The 21,181-nt window shown below is 37.5% G+C and overlaps 1 protein-coding gene across 1 annotated transcript in view; it reads right to left on the bottom strand.

Annotated features, from left to right (window-relative positions):
- The window catches only part of MAN1A1 (mannosidase alpha class 1A member 1), a 154,339-nt gene that overhangs the window by 92,730 nt on the left and 40,428 nt on the right, over positions 1-21,181 (bottom strand). The window contains exons 2-3 of the mRNA XM_054194409.1: positions 20,950-21,046; positions 10,308-10,423 (exon numbers count right to left, since the gene is read on the bottom strand). Coding sequence (XP_054050384.1) covers positions 10,308-10,423; positions 20,950-21,046 — 213 coding nt within the window. The remainder of the gene's footprint in view (positions 1-10,307; positions 10,424-20,949; positions 21,047-21,181) is intronic.

The following is a 21,181-nucleotide window of genomic DNA, read 5'->3' as shown; positions in this document are numbered from 1 at the left end:
TGATAGAGACTAGGTTTGTTGTACTGAGCAGTACAGATACATCCATTACCTGTTTCAAAATTCAAAGTACATTCTTCTTTGCCTTTTTAAATCCAAACCTAAATGAAGAATCTGAGTCTCATGATCACTACCTTCTCTTGTTCTTTCCCAAGTCAATTCCAATCTTACCCCACTACACAACATCCGATCCACTCAAGAGGCATTCAGTCGAAAAGCTGATCTATTGAAGGTTTTTAATTTTTGCTTTTTTAAATGCAATTTTGATGTAATACTACTTTTTACATTTTTCTATTTCTGTAGAAAAATTGTACCCAGCAGTCAATCTCTTGCTTTTATTGAGTTGTTTTTTTCCATCTTGTATTTGTTGACAGATACTATAGCTATATTCAATATAAATCAATGCATGGTGGAGCTGTGGGATTTTCTTCCAAACGACTTTTCTCACTTACCTAGTTTTTGTACTTTTCCAGTTTAAATGTTCAGATGTCAGTTTACAGAGGAGGGAAGAAGTTGCTCCCTGTTTTCTATGGATTTTAAATTCTAGTAAACGGCCTTTGTAGAAGGAAACAGCACCAGGTTACTTTTTAGAAATATTACTTCATGCTTTCCAGTTTGCAAGGCACTCTGATTAAGGAAAAGTATTTAGACGCATTTCAGAGAGTTGTTTAATGCTTCATCAGTTGTAAAGGTACAGACTTCAAAAAAACACCGATTTGCTACAATGCTTGTCCACTTACCGTCAGGCACTTAACTTTTCTCCTCTAAAATCTGTTGTGTACTTCCCCCTCTAAAAATGGAGGATATAATTTCATCCACTGAATTATATATTAATCAGAGCAATTCTTATATACTACATGTGTGTGCCTGTGTAGTTTCTTTTATACACACAAGCACAGTTCAAAGGGTCAAAGCAAAGCCATCACACACATCTGCCTATTGAAAACTCACACCTGGCATCATATGTTAAGACTGCAAACTGAAAAAGTTATCTTCCTGTCTTGCACTGGTCAGAACTTAACATTTTTCAAGTTTATTTTAAGTGTACTAAGACTCAGCAGTTTCTCCTCACTCACTGCTCTCCCAATACCGGTCTACTCATTCTTTCTGAAAGAAGCTACAAAGAAAAAGAAAAAAAAAAAAAGAAAAAAAAAGGAGGCTTAAATCCTATTTCCAAAATTAATCTGATATTTCTCCTTCCAAGTGTCCAGTCATTGTCTCACTGAATGCAGCAAGAAGGAGAATGAAGTAACTGGAAATAGGTATTCACTTCAACTTTAACTAGTGCCCTTTCTGTGCATTTCTTCTTATTATGTTGTGATATCTGGTAAACCTGGGGAGATGGATATAAAAGCTGAACCAGCTAGACAATACAGCTGTTCACCTGCTCAGCAGGCTACCTATGTAAGAACTCTACGTTAAATAAAGAAGTCTACCTTAACTAAATCCAATGCATAAAACAGCTTGTAGAGAACTGAGGTGACTTAAGAAAGGCTGATCTGATCTGACTGAAGAAAGGATGATTAAAGGAATGATGGGGGCAGCTTCTCTTCCCAGGAACCTGAGCTAGCTGAAACTCCTATAAATAGTATTTTACTTGAGAACCAGCTTCAGAAGTTCAAGGTCTTTCCATTTCAGTCCTGAGCCTCAACACATGTTAAGAATTTTTCTTTGATGCGGGAAAGTTGAAGATGTAAAGAGGTAGGTATTAAACAAGGAAATGAGTTAATCAGACATCCCAGACACTTGTGCTTCCTGTAAGGATGAAATTAAATTACTTTTTTATTCTGAATTGCTCGAAGTAAACTGAGTGATATATGAGCTGAGTATTTTGTCTCCAGAACCTTACATTTTACCTTTCTGGATTTAATATGGCCACTCACAAACCAGTGTTATTTTTCAAGGAATGTGAAGGCCCTTTAAGAAAAGCTCAGTATGTGTGCACTGACATCTGCTTCTGGAATTCAGTTATAGACAAAAAGATGACTCTGAAGTAATGTGAATAAAGATTTTACTGTCGAACCACAAAGATTAATTGCACTGTAATCCTGTTTGCTGAAGTGGCGATCTTTCAGGACATTTCTTGAAGCCAACCATTGTTTTAGCTTTATCAGATTTCCAATACTTCACTTGCACATGTCTCTGAACCTTTGTTTGAAATCCTCATCTCTTACTACAATCTTTATACAAACCACTGAAGCAGACGCAATTAATGAAATGGACAGACATTTCATTAATGGTAGATTTGAAAGCTGTATGCTTAATACATAGTTATTCAAAACTCATTATACCAGGCCAGTAGTATTCTCAGAAAGCACAGGAATTATCGCATTTTCCAGAACAGTTAGTTTTACAATTTCATGTCAAAGAAGCATTCATCTCTACATGGAAAATTTGTGCGAAGAAGTAGTCTGTTAAGACAAGTGAACTTTTTCTAAAAGTAGCAGATGTCGGCTACACCAACTTTACCTTTCTTTTTGGTTTGATTTTTTAAGATTTTTGCATTATGCATTTAAGATGCCACACCCTGATCATTACCCTCTCTTCATATTTTTAATCACCGTCCACATACAGTTTGCACAAATAAGTCTGTATATTTCTACTCAGCAGTCAAATCCCAAGTAAGCAATGTTATTCTTTTATTTAGGTCTCAGATCTGGCTGTACACAAATACCTCATGATGCACATAACAGTGACAAAATATATGGGAAAAATCTTTATCTGCACTTCCCAAAGCTTCTACTTCACCAGCTGAAGAGGCCAGAATTATTTTACTTTTTTTTTTATTTCAGGTTTAACCTTCTCTTTCAAACAATCATTGTATATGATGGTTTGAATATATATGTCTCAGACATAGCAGGTCTGAGAAGTGACTGAATTAATTCCATTATATCTAATGGAACTTCTGTAAGGAGAAGTGACTCAACATACTTGTTTTAAAATGACTACAATTTTCCTTTTGCAAGATCACAGGTATATAAGATGATTCTGACCAACTGGATAGATAATATCTCTAATTTTACAGTCTTTTCATTAGTACTCCAATTAGCCTGCATGGCCATGTGCTGTGTACGATGATACCTGAAACACCGTTGTTAGTACATGTCTCTGCTAAGCTTTTATTGTTCCTATGCAATATCATCTTGCCCTGGCTGCTAGTTTTGGAGGTCTCCCTTTTATAAAGGATTCTGAAAGTATGTAGATGGCTTGGGAAAGTGATATGCATATTGGGAACAACGTGTTTTTTGTTTTACTTCCAGGGCTTTTATGTTAATTGAAGGACACGAGTAATTAAGTCTTTCATCTTACACATGATCAATAATTTATCATTCACTATTTGATCTTCTGATAAGTGAATCATAAATGGGACAGTCCAAGTATACAAAATCTGGAGAAAATGTGACTGCTGCTCACTCTGCTTAGAGAAACAGAAAACCAAAGGCAATATATGTATACATTATGTGGTGCAAGAGCAAAACTGTGATGACCTTGTGGAATTTCATCTGGTTTCCTTGATTAGCTTCTAAAGACAAAATTATTTTGACAAAAAGATGTAACATCGTTTACATTGCTGGCTAGACACATAACACCAAAGTGAACCTATTCACATATGGTAGAGACTGCTCTTTCTCAAACTCAGGCTCTGCAAATAACCAAGTCTCTACAATCAAAGGATGAAACAGCTGAGTGTTACCACATTTTGTCTTGACAAGGAGAAATGCTAAAATAAGGGGTTTTTTTAAAAGCAAGAGAACAACCATAGATCAGAAACACTCAAGAAGCTGCAGAACGTGACAGATTTAACTAGTAAACTTATTTAAGTAACTTTTTTTAAAAAAAGGGAGGCTGACTATACCTTAGAAAGCCCCGTCTTCAAAAAGCAACAAATATTACCAAACAGGGGAAAAAATACGAAGTGCCAAGAGTTACATTAGCTAGTTTGTGTTACTCTGCATTTGTGTTTTATTTGCAAACCTATGACTGGGTCAATCTGATCTCAGCTGCACCTCACCACTTCCTTCACCCTTCCATAAACCGGAGGATTAAGTCTATAACCATTAAACTGCTGAAGCTTCAACCAGCTGTCATTGAATTTAATATTGAAAGCACTGTTCAGACAACAAAACTACTGTCAGCTGGGCTCTCCTGAAGCCCTTCTTCTATTGGACTCCTCCAGCTTTTAAAAAATCAGTATTCACATCCTTCTGGATCATTTCCTTAATGCATCTCTTTCCTGCAAGTCTGCCTCTCCACAAATTCATAAACCAAGGCCAAAACAATTTCCATCTATATTTTCTCATGGGAAGTCGCTTTCACTTATAAACACAACATTTGAAATGCAACCCAATTTTATTTATCTACTATCAGCTTCCACCTGGCACTCATCAATGCTGGTACTTGCTCTGCCATTCATAATTCAATTGGAGAAAATACTGTGTGTTCTTTATGTGGATGAATGTATTCACAATAACCAAGTCACCTAAATTTACATTTGATAAAGAGCTTACTGTCTTAGTTTTTATAAAGATACAAATAAGGCCACAAATCCTACCAAATAATTTGTTTCAGTCATCTTTGTTGCACAGATTCTTTCCAAAACTTACTTACTTTCTCCTGTTCTCATGAAGAGTGCAATACAAGTTCAGTCACCTCGTCTGCGTTTCCATCTATTGCTCCTGTGTACAAGGAATAAAGTGACACCCCCACCCCCACGCCATACTGTACCATTGCAAACAGCCCCTACCCTGCAGGTTAAGAAGCTGTGCAACAGGACGCCAGGGACCCTACACTGAACAATGCTGAATGATGTACATAATTCTAGACTAAACAATGGACACAAAGGGCCCACATTTCAAGTGAAATGAGGGGGATTTGTAATTATTATTGCTATTAAGTAATAATGTTCCCCTGTTGAAGCACAAAGGTTGGGAACAAAACCAAATCTTAGCATTTTTCAAGCAGTCCAGGGAGTATGATAGAGGCACAAAAAGTACTACAATAGCTCACTTTACTGTATTAAACAACCTTTTAATTACTTGCAGTTATGGGGGAAAAAAAAAAGTTTCATTCATATTCCACAAATGAAATTTAGTGGCAGCTTGCTAAAATACTCAGTTCTCATAGACAAGGGAAACAATTTTAGCAACCTTTTTATTGCAAGTATCAAAGCCTGTTTATTGCGTAACATGCTATTTAATCTTGCTGAAGTCCCCCCATGGCAAACTGTAACATCTTAAACAGGCACAAAAATAAAGTGTTACTGAAGGCATCAACCAACGCTAGCAGCAAAAGAACTGCATTTAATAATGAATTTGCAAGATCTTCTTTTAGCCCATCAAAATAATTTCTTATTCATAATCAAAACAAAATCAAGTCATTTTGAAGTCTGGCATTTAAAGTGTACTAACAAGTCATATGGCAAACTAGTAAACAAATAGTCCCACAAATTAAAGAACCATTTTCAACTGCTGGCTTTCTTAAGCTTCCTCACAGACCCATTATAAATTTACTTGAAGTCCATTTACTCTCACTTCCCACACGCCCTTTTTTTTTTTTTTGTTTTCTTTTTTTTAAATAGGAAAGCTACCCTATTGCAAATTGTTATATTAGGAAACTTTCTGATTTTCTCACTTAAAGAGAAAAAAACCACCAAGAATAAAGCGCCAAAAACCATCTGCCTCCAAGCCAGAACATTAGGTTATGGACTGTTAAATATAATTACAAGTCAATCATAATACCTACGGTTTGAGAGTAATAGCATTTAAACTTGTAAATGTTGAAGTTTGAAGTAAACAATATGGATTCTAAAAGTTTGTCCTGTTACTGACTGCGACACCACTGATAGATTTGAGCTAAAGATAAATGCTGGAAGCATTAATACTTAGATCCAAATAATATTTGCTGTTCTGGGATCTTGGAAAAGGGGCACGTTAATCTACACATGGCAGTAGAGATAAACATATTTTCAAGATTCTGTACTTTTTCCACTCTCTTCTAGTTTCAAAATAGACATATTACATGCAAAACTTCTACATTGCATGAAGCTGCACACAAAGCTACTTTAAAAAGACACTCAAATCTGCAAAGCTAAGTACAAAGACAAAAATCAGAACCAGTAAGTAAACCTTCAGGCTGGCTTATTAAATCAGATACAGTGACTGACTGACCTCTGGTAAACAGCTTTGCTTAAGAGTGCTGGCAGGATACAATCCTCAACTTACCCTTGCCATCTTACTCATTCCCTTCTCTTTAGGCAGTTCCTCAACTCATTCAGTACCTATCTTCAAGAACAAATAACGAAACACTCTTCATACTTTCCCCACAGCACAACATCCACTCTTTCCTAGGTTGATCCATCCCGTGCAGTTAACAAGGGAAGGTATCTGTGATGAGATGGATTATGCACGATGAGTCAGTGCCTGCACAAAATGTCAGCGGAAGTCAACTAAATTATATCCACACAAAGCTCTTGCACAGACTGGTGCCACTGGAGCAAACATAACTTCCCACCATCCTTCATTTTGACCAAAACCAGAAAGGGATGAGGCAAAGAAAGCAAAATTCCCTAATAACCAAAAGGAAGGTGATTTTAAGTTTGAATCCAAATTCACCTTTGAGATATCTTCTGGTGGAAGAAACCATTTTCCTCTTCTCCCAACAAGCATATGGCTTCCTGCTCCATATCCTGTTCCCATCCTGGTCTTGCCTGCTAACACCCACATCAGATGGCTGATCAGTGGGTCGAGGTGTGAAATTCAAGCACTGTCCCACATACCATTTGTGAGCACCTTCTGGTCTGGTTTGGGTCCCTGTTGTTCCATCCAGTGCCCAGGCAAGCTTTAGGACACCATGTAGGCCAAGAACTGTTCTCAGTATGCAGTACGGGCAAGACTGTCCTTTTGTGTGCAAGGAGTTTAGCAGGGATGAAGAGGGGGATGGATCAGTTAGTGTCGCATCCTAAAGAGGCTGGGGGGCATCTGGGCATAGAAGTGAAGCACCATCGGTTCCAGTACTTGACAACTCCCAACCCTTCACTGCTGTGGCCAAGTGGCTCAGCTCCTCCATTGCTACTCACTGAACCCTGACCTCTTCATCCATCTCATTAAGATCCCTCTTCCAGTATCTCTTCCCAAGTATGGATTCATTGTGGTTTTACCCCCCTGCACTGCAGAGGCAGATAGCTTTTTCCTCCCCAACGTGAAGCAGGGGTTGGGGTGGTGGTACAGAAACTCTTTCAGAAAGCTACAAACGCTCTGTGTGTGTGCAGGTCCTAAAGCAAATAATGAAAAAAATAAAAACAGAGCAGCACACAGCAACGCATAGTTGTAGCTAGGAAACAACCAAGCTCCCCAGTGATCCCCTGAAAGACTGGCTCCTTTTTCCTCCCTTGCAACGTGTTGATATAGAAGGCGGCGCAGGGCAGCCCTGCGCAGGGTCATGCACGAGCACGGCCAAAAAGGTGTGCGGGCAGCAGCACACGTGGGGAGGTCAGACCAAGCCCTCAGCTATATTAACTGAAGAGCAAAAATACAGCTCTTCAGAGGTGAAGTGATTTAACGGAAAACAGAGCACACATTCATGGTGCAAAGACCACGGATGTACCCACTGCTAAGTGTCAGCTCTTTCCAAAGGTGCATGTATGTCTAAATCTCTTAAAATATTGACAGAATCAGAAAATGCAACTTAATTCCTGAAGGACTACTCAGTTTGGCTGAAACTTCAGCAAGGTATCAAATATGAGGAATTTCAGCAGTTATGAGAGAAAAAAACTCCGAGCATTGCAATGTGGATATCCCAGTTATAAAACCACAGGGCTACCAGCTCCAGCTATAACAAGAATAGTCTAAGAGTGTTATACTCCAAAAGGGGAAGCTTCCAAACACATCCACTCACAAGTTTACCAAAATTCACAAGTTTGCCAAGAAAGGTGGCATTTACTTATCTTGAATTTTCCTTCAAAATCAAAACATTGCTTTCTTCAGCAAGGTAAACAAGAGTAACCCTGACAACTAATTCATTGACTTGAGGGACTGAAATCTAACATGGGAAGAGATGATGCCATTTCCCATTAAGTCATCTTTAGTCCATAAATCCTTCTGTGTGGATAAACTAGTGCCTACTTTACAAAGTGACATTTGGAAACTTTTACAATTAGGTGATGAAAATGATCAAGTGCTGGCCAAATGCCAGATGTACAATGAGTATCTCACATATTAGAAACTCCTGGAGAGGAAAACTTGCTTTATCCAGCTGCATTGACATAGAATATAAAGAGAAAAGATTCTGCCACAGAATACAGTCACAGCTATTTTTGTAAAGAACATCTTAAAGAAAATTTAAGATTGAAAAAGCACAGTTCTAAGATTAAATGGAAAGACAAACTAATCCTATTTATTACACAAATAAAGACCAAACATGCTTCCCCAAAAGCTGATTAAGCAGTCACTGCCCAGGAAATGACCAGAAACATCAAACAGAAACACATTTTATACCACTCACAAGAAATAATGCTTAAGGATATGTCAGTGTGTCAGTTGTTAAAAACGAAATCACTTTTATGGGAGAAAGGTTGCAAAAACAGCAGCAAGCATGAGTGTACAAAACATTAATGCCGAAAATGTCAAGTAATGCCCGATACATAATAAATGCTTAAACACAAAAGAGAGGGCCCTTTGTGTTAAGTAATTTCCAACTTCAAACTGTAAGATACAAACGCAAAGCAGAATTTGAAACTAGAACTTATATTTAAAGTGGAAAACTAAACAAGAGTACAAGTTTACTAGCTTCAAACAATTCAGCCATTAAACAAACTGACATCAATTATTAAAGTTGGTGTTGCAGTTACTTATTCTCATTTCCTCCTTCCACTTTCATCCACTCATCACTGATGCCAATGTAAAATTCAATTCTGTATGACTACGAAGTATTACGAAAATAATTTTGTGAGGTGTTGAAGCCAAAGCAGCTACTTACAGGAACATCAGGAATAAGATACTGTTCCTGATGCACATCAGTATTATCTGTAAAGTAGTTTCGGTAAATCTGCTAAATTGGATTGCTGCATTGATTAACTAACAGAATACAAAATTGCAGACATTTTGAAAGAATTCATAGGCTTTTAAGCATTACTGAGGAAAAAATAGGGGCTGCATAATTTTTAAAAGTACGTGAACAACAGGACCTGAAATTGTAGGCAACACCATCTAGAAGTAGAAGTTTCCAGCACAAGGTATATCATCAGACATCTGACACTACTCAGAAGCACAGTTTAATATCCTGTATTTACATTATTAATGTAAACATAAATGCACACTAAATTGCTGCTTATATAAACTATATATTATCCACTCTTATTAACTCCTCCTTCTTAAAATGATAATTAATTCTCAAGCATTCTAGAGAAGCTAATTAATCCTGACTTTTGCATAACATATTAGAAAGAGTACTTTGTTTTCAGAAAGTGTTTCTACCATTACGCATGTCAACTACAAGAGCTTTTAAGTGCTCAGTGTACCGTGCCTACAATGCTTTCCTACTTTACTACACTGATTAGCAGAGGTACTCCATTAGCTCTCTGTACCAAGCAGTTACAATAAACACCCCGGCCCACAAAAGAAAAAAAAAAAAAAAAAAAAAGAAAAACCAAAAGAGACCAAAACCAGGACTTCCCAATTTAATTGAAGTTTTACAGAGGTTCTTGCATGTTCAGAACCTTCCTAGAATAAAAACTTTAATAACAAACTTTGCTCTCAGCTGCATAGTTACCAGTTAATAGGATGATTTCAACGTGCACTTGTGATGACCTGGTGCCTCGTAAGACTAAAGCAGATCAGTTTGTGCCAACAGTTCAGCCTAACTCATGGGATTCAACTCTTCTAGAATACACAAAGGAACTTAAATGGCAAGCATGGCACGGAGCTTTCTCTAAACGCAAGTCTAATTTGTGGAAGATTTCACAAAGCAAAAGTGTAAAGTGTTTGCGTAACTAAAAAATTAATGCTTGAAGTGTCCCGATTCTTCTATCCTAGAGGACTGAAAAGTTTGTTGTTTATTTTGCGATGGTAAATACTCTATTCTTTTTTCCTTCCTTCAGTCCAGCTCGTTGCCTCCTACCTATCTAAATCTCTCCGATTGAAAAACTGTGTAAGTGGAGCAGTAAGTTTATTATGTTTCTGCCTCCTGCCTTGTTTTATCTACCAATGAGCTAAATACTGTAGCCCTGCATCGCCCTTTCAATCTTAGAACCCAGTCGTCAATTGGCCCCCAAAGACTAAACAGAGCATTAAATGTTAATCAGCAACACTACTTACCACATTGAAATCTAAGTTTTTTTCAACCCACTCCTTGGCTTCCTTGAATTCCTCTTTCATTTCCATGATGTATAGTGTATCAAGGGCATCCACTATTGTTGCTCCTTGAATGTTACCTGAAATACATGAAGAGCCGGTGATTTAATTTCCAACAGAAGGCTTTTCAGTTAGATCTAATTAATTTAAATTAATTCTAATTTCAAATTCAATTTCAATTAATCCAATTAAAAGTTGGGCATATAAGCATTCAAGTGGGCAACTAGTAATTCACAGCCTTAACTTTGATTCTCATGCCACAACACAGCATCATAATATTTAAGTATTTCTTCCACTAATGAAGTTTTGAAGAACGGTTCTGATGCACTGCATTTTCAGCCATGAGTTTTCATTTTTAAACACTGATGGAACAGTTCACTGTAAAATGTAATTCACAGAAGACAATGAATCTCCATAAATGGGGAAATGACTGTTTCTTCCAGTTTGGAGTAAAAAAATCAGTTGCTTTTTTTGCTTTTATACTCAATAATATACATAAGGCTTTAAGAAGCTGATAAGCAGTGATCACACTTCAGTTAAGCAAGCCCTTTAAGAAGTTCCCTCTCTAAAAAACAATTTTTCTGATACTGTGCATCACCATGTAACCGGCACAAGACAGCACTAGGGAAGGAAAGGCAAATTTGCCACATCTGAATTTGTCAGCTCGGGACAGACAGTCAGACATCAGTTTTCAGAGCAAGTTATGGATGTTTACAAAAGTGGCATCCTTCTACCTCTGTTATGAAGATGGATAAGAGTCAGTTTATCAGCTTTCACCTAACGTTGCAAGACGAAATATCATCAGTATGTTCACCTTGGCATGGATTAAACGTTCGTGAAACATACCAAAAGGGTAGTGTGGAGAGCTGGGGAGAAAATAAAGCCGCTCAGATGACTTTCCTGTGCTTTCTTCAAATTTACAATGACCTTTTCAAAACATCTTTTTCATCTAAGAAGAGTTTGATTTCCTATTTACTGAATAGTGTCAAAAATTCAATTTTGGCCACTTTATTTTGTGTTATGAATTTAGCTATAGCAATGTTCATTAGGAATGCAAACTACTGTTAAGGTATTCTTTAAAGACAACCCTAGATACAGAAGTAAACATTTAGAATTACAGAATAATTTAAGTTGCAAGGAACAGAGAAAGTCATTAGGTCCAATCTCTCTCCCCCAGCAGGGCTAATGACCAGAGTGGATGGTTGACTACTCATTCAGGAATTCATTGCACTGTGTGACTAACAAGACGGTAGCTGCAACTAAGTTTACAGAACTTGATTAGCATCTTGCCTCTGAAATACCTGATGAAAAAAATAAACTTAGTTTTGTAGAGTTATCAAGTATCACAACTGACTAATTCATATTTAAGTAGGAAATCCACTATTTCAGTAAACTCTGTGTTTACTGCCATCAAGGTAGTAATTTGCTTCCTGACAAAATGGAGGAGGCCTCCCTATAGCAGGATTGACATCATTTTCTTAACTTAAGCGTCTTGTTAGAAAGTAGCTTTCCATTTGTATCATCTTAAACAAATTAATACTTGAGATCATTATAATAGTACTTGGTAAATTTAACAGAACCAGATGCTCTGTTTTAGCAACTGCTAATTGCTTATGCCATCCCTTTTTGGAATGTCCCTTTTCTACTCTGAAGGAAGGAATCTATAAGTTTTCCCCTAGATATTCCACTAATAAAACTGTAGCATACTTTGGGAAGGAGGACATCGTATCTTCCCAGAGCTTAGTTGGAGCTTGGCTCCCCTTCTCTCATATTAAAGGAAGGGCATCCCTTTAAACTTAGTTAAGTAACTTCTATTTTTCCCAAGCTCATGAGAAACAGAGAGAGACTGTGGAAAACTGCTGGAGGACACACGCTCAAGAACACTACTGCAAAGGCTCTAGAGATGTTTAGTAACTCTGTACAACAAAAGCAGCTCCTGGTGAACTTTTACAACTGAGCTCTACTTACAGAAAAATCATCTATAACCTGCTTTGCTCGAGTGGCTTGCGATAGGCTCACTGTGCAGTGACATTCTTTGTGATAATCCTCTTGTAATACAGCTAACACCACCTCTAAACAGTTGAGCTTTCAATTTTAAGGATTAGTACTTGAGCTGCAACTCACTACTGAGTCACAAGAAAAAGAGGAGAATTCAACCTTATTGAGAAATCGCCCTTGGAGTCACCCGCTTCCTATGATTTTTATTATATTTTTTCTCCCCCCCCGGCCCCCGCATCTGGCCTATACAGAACCAGAATATGGCCTACTTAGAGCACAGGCTGCTCCCTGCAGGCAGACAGAAAAAAACTAGGAGAATCCCAAGTAGATCTTACTTTATTTAGAACAACTTTTGCCATTATTCTGAAGGCTCCAGAAAATAGAATAAAGCAATTAACAATAAATAGTCAAGTTTGTCCCGAACAGTTATACTCCAAAATTCTTGAATAAAAGATAAAAGAACACAGAGTGCCCTCTTAAAGTGTCAGTTTAGAGGCTAGAGTTATGACTTGTGAACAATCACAGTTTACACTAAGTTAGCCAACAGGATAATCCAAATTTAAGAGTGTTAAGGAAATTGCGTAGCTAAACAGCTCATTTATAACCAGTCAGACAAACAAGGTCGGGGGTGGGGAGGGGGGAAGGAAATAAAAGGAATGCAATGAAGTTAAATGAACATTTCTTATTATGGAATAAGACCAAATATTTCACAAGCTTATATATGCTATGCTTCACAAAGCACACCACATAAACTATTAAATACAGTTATCGTTCATCTTGGTTCCTACACAACATTCCCAAGGAATGACACAGCAGGCATGGTCTACAACAGGCAAAGATTGTTGCTAGGCAGTTACAATGCACGCTCATATGACAGAGTATTTGGACAGGAGGACTGTTTTGTTATACACCTGAGGAACTGCTATTTGATTAACAATGAGCACTGGGTTACAAAAAGTGCCAGCAAAGTTGCAGTCACCATGGCAGAATTTCACAGTTGCCCTAGGCAGAAGGAAGATATCATAAGTAACACTGGGAGCAAATTCATACACCTACGGTAATTACAGAATTATTTTGCAGATAACACAAAAAAATTGTATACTCAAGGTAGAGAAAATGGGCTGAAATGCATAAAACATAAGTTTGAAGTGGATGATTTTGATGATAAAAGGGATAATCAGATGCACACAGCTACCAAAGTGATATTATTAGTCTCTACCAAAACCTCCAGACCAAGTACTCCTATACGCTCCATGTTACTTTCTTTGTTAAACCTGCTTCTCTTTTTCTCTCTCCTCTTTACTAACAGGAGCATTTGTTCCATATAAGTGATACATAGAGAACACGTAAAATAGCTTACAAGCTAGTTAACTGAAGAGAAAACAAAAGAAATCAGTCAACATGAAACTTCAAGTGGACTATCTAGCAGCATCTACAGAGCATCCTTTCCAGTTTAACACCTGAAACCTTTAGCAATGATCTGGATGAAAATAAAAAGAACCTACTCCTAACAAGATTTGTGGGTGGTTAACTAAGATGACTGATCATCCAGCATTTCAGAATAGCATGATATAAAGCACAGAGCAGTCTAGATCACCTCTGGACGATGCACAATGGGTCCATTTAAACGGCATGCTTTTTAATACCTAACAATGCAAAGGTACGTGCACACAAACAAGAAAAAGAGATTACATTCGAGAAAGGAGTAGCGCCTCAGGGGTGGGTGGGAAGAGCAGAATAAAAAGAGTGATGAGAGGATGAATAACTTCGTATGAGTTTCCAGGGTGTCACTGCAGGGAGAACTGCTATGGATGACAAGCTTGTTAGCACAGCTCTGTGACTGAGCTTATGTGGCCATATGGTTTAAGAACCATAGCTGGCTTATGGCCAAACTGTTTGGAGGGTGGGCCAAAAGCAGCTTGTATTTGTCTAGCCCAGGCTTTTAGACACAGCTTATATTTTGGCCGAAAGAGTCTGAAATAGAATACTGCCAGGATGCCAGAGTCAGTGCATCTTGGGTGCACTTAACAGTTTGTTTACAACCTTCCTCCCATCCCTTGTATACCAAGTATGGGGCTTAGTTCTCCAGAACATCCATATTCGTCACCATCAAATATATTTGGAGAGAGATATATATACACATACGCTTACATATATGTGAAGCAGATGAAGATTTGTGATCTGCAAGCATATCATACAAAACTTTACATGGAAGAAAGTTTCAGACATGTGTCCTAATGTACTGTCTATAACAGGATGGAAGCCAGGCCCCTTACTCTTCTCCAATTCATCTGCTTTTCTTTTTCTGACTCTGTGTCATGTTCTGAATGGAAGGAAACTGTGGCAAAGCACAGCACAAAAACGGAAGATAGGGAAACATGAAGTGGCCTAAGGTCCTGCTATACATCAGCTCCCTCACCTATTATAGCTCATCACCCAACAAGAGTCATAAACTAGGATTCCTTTTCCTTGCATGACTGTAGAAGATGAGTAGAACGTTGTTTTTTCTTGCAGAAAAAGTGCATTTTTGTGTTTCTGATATGAAGTATGCAAATTCGTATAGGAAAGCTATATTTTTATTTTTTTTAATGTGATAGAAATTCAGCACATACAAATAATAATGGATATCCCTGCAACTAAAGTGAAAGTGTTCAAAAAAGTTTCCTCTGTTATTGTCAGAAGAACTGCTCTTTAGGACTACTTTGTACTACTGTGGAAAAAAAAAGTTATACATATCTGTATTTGAATTGCACTCAGACCCACCCTCATCTTCTTAGACTCTTCATTGTTTTCAGCCAGCGAGGCAAGCTTGTTTTGTTACCTGCCAGTTATTGTAAGTTGAAGTAGCTCAGTCAAAGCAGTTGTATTCTATGAAATCTTCCTCCAGTTCGTCATTTCAGACTCAAAATTCCAGCCAAAAATACAGAAATATAAGCTGTCACATTTTTTTCTTAATCTGGCCATTAAGAACAGTTCAGCTTTTCCTAACGTGGGGAGTAAGACCAGACTCTTTGTAACATTAAATGTACAAACTGAAAAAAAAAATCAAGCATCCCTGTTTTTCAGCTCTATACGCATATATATTTTACAGAAACAACCCTGAACTATATTATTCTCAGAATATTCAAGAATACATATAGGTTTGACAAAATTAACGTTTTGATAAGAGCTGTAGGTTTCTTAGAGCACTGTTTCAAAAGCTGACTCAGATTTTAAAACATCGTTTTCCTTTATTTAAAGTTCACTGAAAAGGTTCCTATCCAATATCATTAGCAATTTAAAGTGTCAAGAGTGATTAATTATTAAAGTGCGCTATGCCAAAACATGAAACTCTTACTGAAGCACTGGCAAACCCCCAGCAACACTAACATTTTTAACTTCAGTCACTATTACCAGCTGGTAAGAGTGGGAAAAAGAAACAATGCTTTCAATTTTTTTACAGATCTAGCTTTTCATATGTGTAACATGAAACAATGCTGTGATATTTCTTACAATACTCTTCTGATCTCTAGCCTTTTGTACATTTGTGCATTTTAGAGCCAGCTCTGGTGTCTTTGTATTTAATAGAGCTCAATGAATTTTTCCTCCATTGCTCGTCTCTTTGCTTTTTGTGGAAGCCTTTGGCATCCACCACACTTCTGGCACCCATGCAGCTCGGCTACGTATTTCCTTATGAACCACCTTCTTTCGTTTGTTTGAACATGCCACCTACTGATTTGATATTTCCACCCCTTACAAAGGGTAATGTTCCCCACAAGGAACAATAAATCCTTGTTCACCCCATCTATGCCACATTTTATTGGCCTCCATATATTATACTGAAAAGTTTTCAATCTTAAGTACTTATTTTGAGTTCAAGGCCACCAGTTCTGTGTATTAACTTAGAATAGTGTCTCCCATGCCGCTATGGGCCACTTTAAATTTAGGTACGTTAGACCCCATTTGCTATTTTGAAGTGCAATTATCGTCTCTTGGGGAATCCTGGTTTCGTGGAACTGCTTGCAGTTTGCCATTGCTGCAGGTATCTCGAGTAACTTGTTAGCGCTGCCAAACTGTCACGCTGGTCACTTGATTTTTCAGTGCTGTGATAAGTAATTTGAGAGCATGGCGTCAGCAGTAATGCATCCCTGCAAGAGGTCAGTAATAACCCTCAAAAATGCTCCTTTGGAAATCTAAAAAGACAATAAACTTCCTCGTTTTCATACCAACCAACTTCTTTGAAAAAACAGCAGTGGAGCAGCATGACCTCCTCTCACAAATGCTGTGTTGAGTCATTCGTCCACATATCTGCTAATGTTATTCTTTAGACGAGTTTCTATTAGTTTAGTTGGAAAGACATCAGGCTTACTTCCAAAATTAAGACTACATACTGAAATGCAAAATTCCAAGGAAGCCAGGAGCAACAGTGAAGAGAAACAAGAAGGGGGGCAGGGGGGGACATGTTGAAGATTTCCCATTTAAATTAACATATTTAAACATGTTTAAGTGCATGTACAGTTAATTTTCTAGAGCTATATTAATAAACTTACAGTTTAAAAACACACACGTGGGTACACTGCAAGACAGTTTTGAAAATTATTTTTGGCAGGCTTTAAAAATCTTCATACACCTCAGCAATCTGTACAAGAAACTACAAAAGTTAGTTCAAAGCGGGAGGAATAGGATCTTGTTAAATTATAGTACTTTGGCTTTGCAGATTGTGAGTATTTATTAAATGCCTCCCTTTTCCCCTGCAGAAAAAGTCCTTTTTCACTTGCAGAGACTAATTATACTATGCCCACAAGTTATAATATTATTAAACTTGCAATACTGCACTTGAAATACAGATAATTAAAAAAGCCCTTTAGTAACACTCACTTAAGTGCAGAAAACGCTTCTAGAAAGAGCTCTCTGCCGGTGTAGCAATGATCATTAGTTTTAAAATTAGCACAGAAGGCTTGGAGAGAAACAGCTCCTGGGTTGGGGAGGGGGGTGGGGAGAGGTGGGTTGGTACAGGTGGGGGGGTACTGTGAAAATAATTGACAAAATCTCAGGGCCTACTTTCTACCAGGTACAGGCAGAGAATGATTAGTGCTCCCAGCAGAAGTCACACCAGAGTAGGAGACGTGCCTTGTTTCACTGATGCACTGGTATGCTGCAAACAGATGTTTAGCTATTCCAATTTACTTGATTAGTCTAGAAATAGTCGCACACTTCATGGAATTATACTAATAAGAATGCTACAAAGATGACAACTGACAACTTTTCGCTTCTGCCTTTTCAAATAGTTGTTATTGTAACTGAATACTTTGTAGTTGGAGTAAACTATTAAAAAAACCACAATAATGTTAGCTACTTGCCAAGACATCATGGTGAAAGCTAAAGTGACGAATAAAAAGGAAATCAAAACATTACGTGGATGTGCTTGAAAGGCTTTGCAATGGTCAGAGGCAAGTATGTGGCTTTGGCTTGAAACAGAAATATTTCAGTTTACATATGTTTCAGACATTGTCTAAAATTTAGTTATTTTTAGTGTGCACACGTGAGAGGAAGCAACTTATCATAATGTGAATATGCCTACGGTCTACCAGGCTACAGACTCCCTCAGCTTACCAAATACACCCTCCACACACACTGCTCACAGAATACCAGCAAGATAAAGGCAGGTCCTTGTCTTTAAAAGTTGGTTTCATGGCCTGGGTTTAGGACAAATAAAATGTCATTTCAAAGTTTGGCAAGAAGTTCTCAGCTACCGCTCTGCTAACTCATAATTTGTATGAGGTGTTAAAGCAGGATGCTTTTTCTTCCCCTAAGGTTAGAACCACCAGTCATCCCTATCCTTTCTGTCATGGTCATCCCACTGGCCGTATTCCTCTTCCCCGTGCCTAACAACAGTGCCAGTATAGTTGCCAAATTCATGCTGGTATTGCCTAACAGTCACATCTATGTGTAATTACACTTCTTAAAAGCCCATCTGATTTTTACGTTTCAGAGAAACACATCATGATGGTTGTGTTTTGCTTTCCAAGACACAACTGTCATTATAATCTAGCTACAAAATGCTGTATCATGCTAGCAAGGACTGAAGCATTTATACTTGCAATACCATTTGAAAACAATTCTCTGTTTCTGTGTCTGGAAAGTTATACTGTCTGTTACCTGTACAGCATCGAGCACCAGTGAGCTCCAGCATTGGAACCTGTTGTTCCCCACAGTCAGGTACTTAAAGTCTCTGTCCCATAACAGCCACTCCCAATATATGCACCAATTAATTCATAACTGCACCAATTAATTCATAGGAGGGGAAGTATTCAAAATTAAACAGCTGGCTAATGAAATGTGCTATATCTTACTGCTGTTAAGACAATCAGAAACTTGTAATTTTGAAAAATTGAAGCAAGAAGAAAAGACAATCATGGCAAATTGGAGATAATTATGAGGGATGACAGAGAACTGAAGGTCTCACTTGATTTCTGAAGGCTGTGAGGAGATTCATGGGACACAGAGCTAGAGATAACCTCTTCTCAACTAATTCAATTCAGAATTACCTTAAAAGTAGCCAGCCATTTGCAATTCACTTTTTTTTTTAAAAAGGAGCCAGAAAAAGAGAAGATAAGGAAACTTTTGTGTCCTTTCACAAGGAAAAAGAGGTTCAATTATTTGACAAAAAAAAAAAAAAGGGAAAACCAGAAAAATTAGATCATCCTTTTATTGCTTTACAAAAAAGGCAGCATTTGTTGAATTCAAACATGAAGGTACAGATCAGATCTAATGACCTGAGGACACTATTACAGAAGCAAGGATTTGCTTCTAAAAAACAAAAGGACATTATGGATTCAGGAAAGGGTAGCTTATGAGACAGAACTGCTTGCAGATATGCTGCTCTTTAGTATTTTGTAAAGCAATTCAGCAGAAAGAGACCTAATGCTTATTTTGATTTGCCACCAAGATCAATAAGAGTGAAGATGTTTCTAAGGAAATCTCCTCAGCAATAAGATCTTATACTAGATGACCACGATGAGAAAGCGATCTGCATTTAGACTGGCTCTTACTCCTTTAAATGCAGTCTTATTTTCAAATTCCACACTTGTCCTTTTTCACACTGAATAGTGCCTGCAGTGACTTATTCTTATGCAACATCCACAGAACTCCTGCTTCAAAATTTCACAAGGAAATACATCTACAGCTTTTTCTGCTAATCCATGCAACATCATTAAGAACTCAAACTTTGTCAATTTTTACACCACTTCTGATTCCAAATGAAACTACCTTAAGCATTTTAATTTTCAAGACATCACACGACATTTTGTTGTCCTCCAAGAAAAGAAAGAAAATAGGATTGCATTAAGTAGTTCTTCAAATATGATATTAAATTGCACAACTATCAGTCACCTGAATGAAGATAATAAACTTTAGTTTTCAAGAAAACAGAAGAGAACAGAAGCCCGACCTAACCCTGAAGTTCACCCAAACTACTTTGGTTTCAAGCACCCAACTCATGTTTAAAGTCCAATAACTAACTATATGATAATCACCTAGTTACATTTTTGATGTTACCTTGGGTAGACAAGCAGTGCAGCAAGATCAACGTAGATGTTGTATTTTCAAAATTATTTTTGTAATCACAACTGCTGTCTCTTAGCAACTTCCAAATATAGTTGAGGATTTGATAAGTGCTCTATTTAGGCTGTTTTAGGAAATGTTTCCACTTCAAACTATCTTTTCCAAACATTTAAAGTAAGTTCTTGTTAAAATCAAAATAATATATTGATTTTGTCTCAGCTGTAGAAATTAGTTCATTTTTCAGCTTTCTGTTTGGAAAACAGAAGCTGTTTGAATACAAAGTTTGCCATCAAACAGTTTAATTCTTCATTTTTCTGCAAAAATGAAGATGATGACAGTTCATAGGACTGCTTTCTAATGCTTCTTCAGAATGCTGTTGCTCTTCAGCTGCCGTTCATCCAACCCTACGTCCCACTTGCACATTGAAAAAGTCTTGCCTCATTACACCGCATTTCTGCGGCATGCCTCTCCTACTAGAACTTTTCGGCTCTGTATTTGTTCTACAATAACAACAACTTGTGCATTATTTAAGCATCTCCTGGGCAACATTTAGAGGTGCAAATAATGGGTATGTCCATGAAAGGACCATGTCCTGGTAAAGGGAGCCTGACTGATACAGATTAACAAGTTTGGTTTAAGTAATGGAAATAAATTCCTGAAAACTGTAGACAGCTTCAGCTACCTTCATGAATGTAGAGAGTATCTTTTGTTCTTTGTACAGGATTTCCCCCCCACCCCCCCCCTACAGTTTTTGTTTCCTGCTTATTGAATGTGGTATCAATGCGTTCCACTTCATAGGAAAAGTTTAAGGCACGGCAGTATTTAATGCAACAAAACTACATCTTTATCACGCAGCAATGACATGCTCCATTTATTCTCATTCAGAAGGTAATCTATAAGAGTCATAGAAAGCATAACCTTCATTTACTGTTACTTTTTATACATAAGCAAGAAACACGCTGCATGACAGAGGGTAGAAGGAACACATGTTTATCACCTATAAGCTTTTCAGCTGATTTACTGTTTTACGCTAACGTCACTAAGCACAAAAATCCACTCTACTCACCAAATAAATTGCTTGAATGTCCTTGCTTAGATATGGGTTTCAGTTCATTTAATCCCCATGCGTAACGCTTATAATTATCCCAGGCATGTTTCATCATCTGTAGGGAAACGAAAGCAGGATTATAATGTTGATTTAGCAAGAAGCCACAGCAAATACTGACTTGAGAGTATTCTCAATATTAAACATTTAATTCAATGCTTAATTAAACTCACGTTGTATGCATTACTCAATA

This window comes from Rissa tridactyla, chromosome 3 (genome assembly GCF_028500815.1).
Source record: "Rissa tridactyla isolate bRisTri1 chromosome 3, bRisTri1.patW.cur.20221130, whole genome shotgun sequence".
Lineage (NCBI taxonomy): Eukaryota > Metazoa > Chordata > Aves > Charadriiformes > Laridae > Rissa > Rissa tridactyla.
Note: the sequence above shows the minus strand (reverse complement) of the source record. Positions and strands in the feature narration are given on the sequence as shown.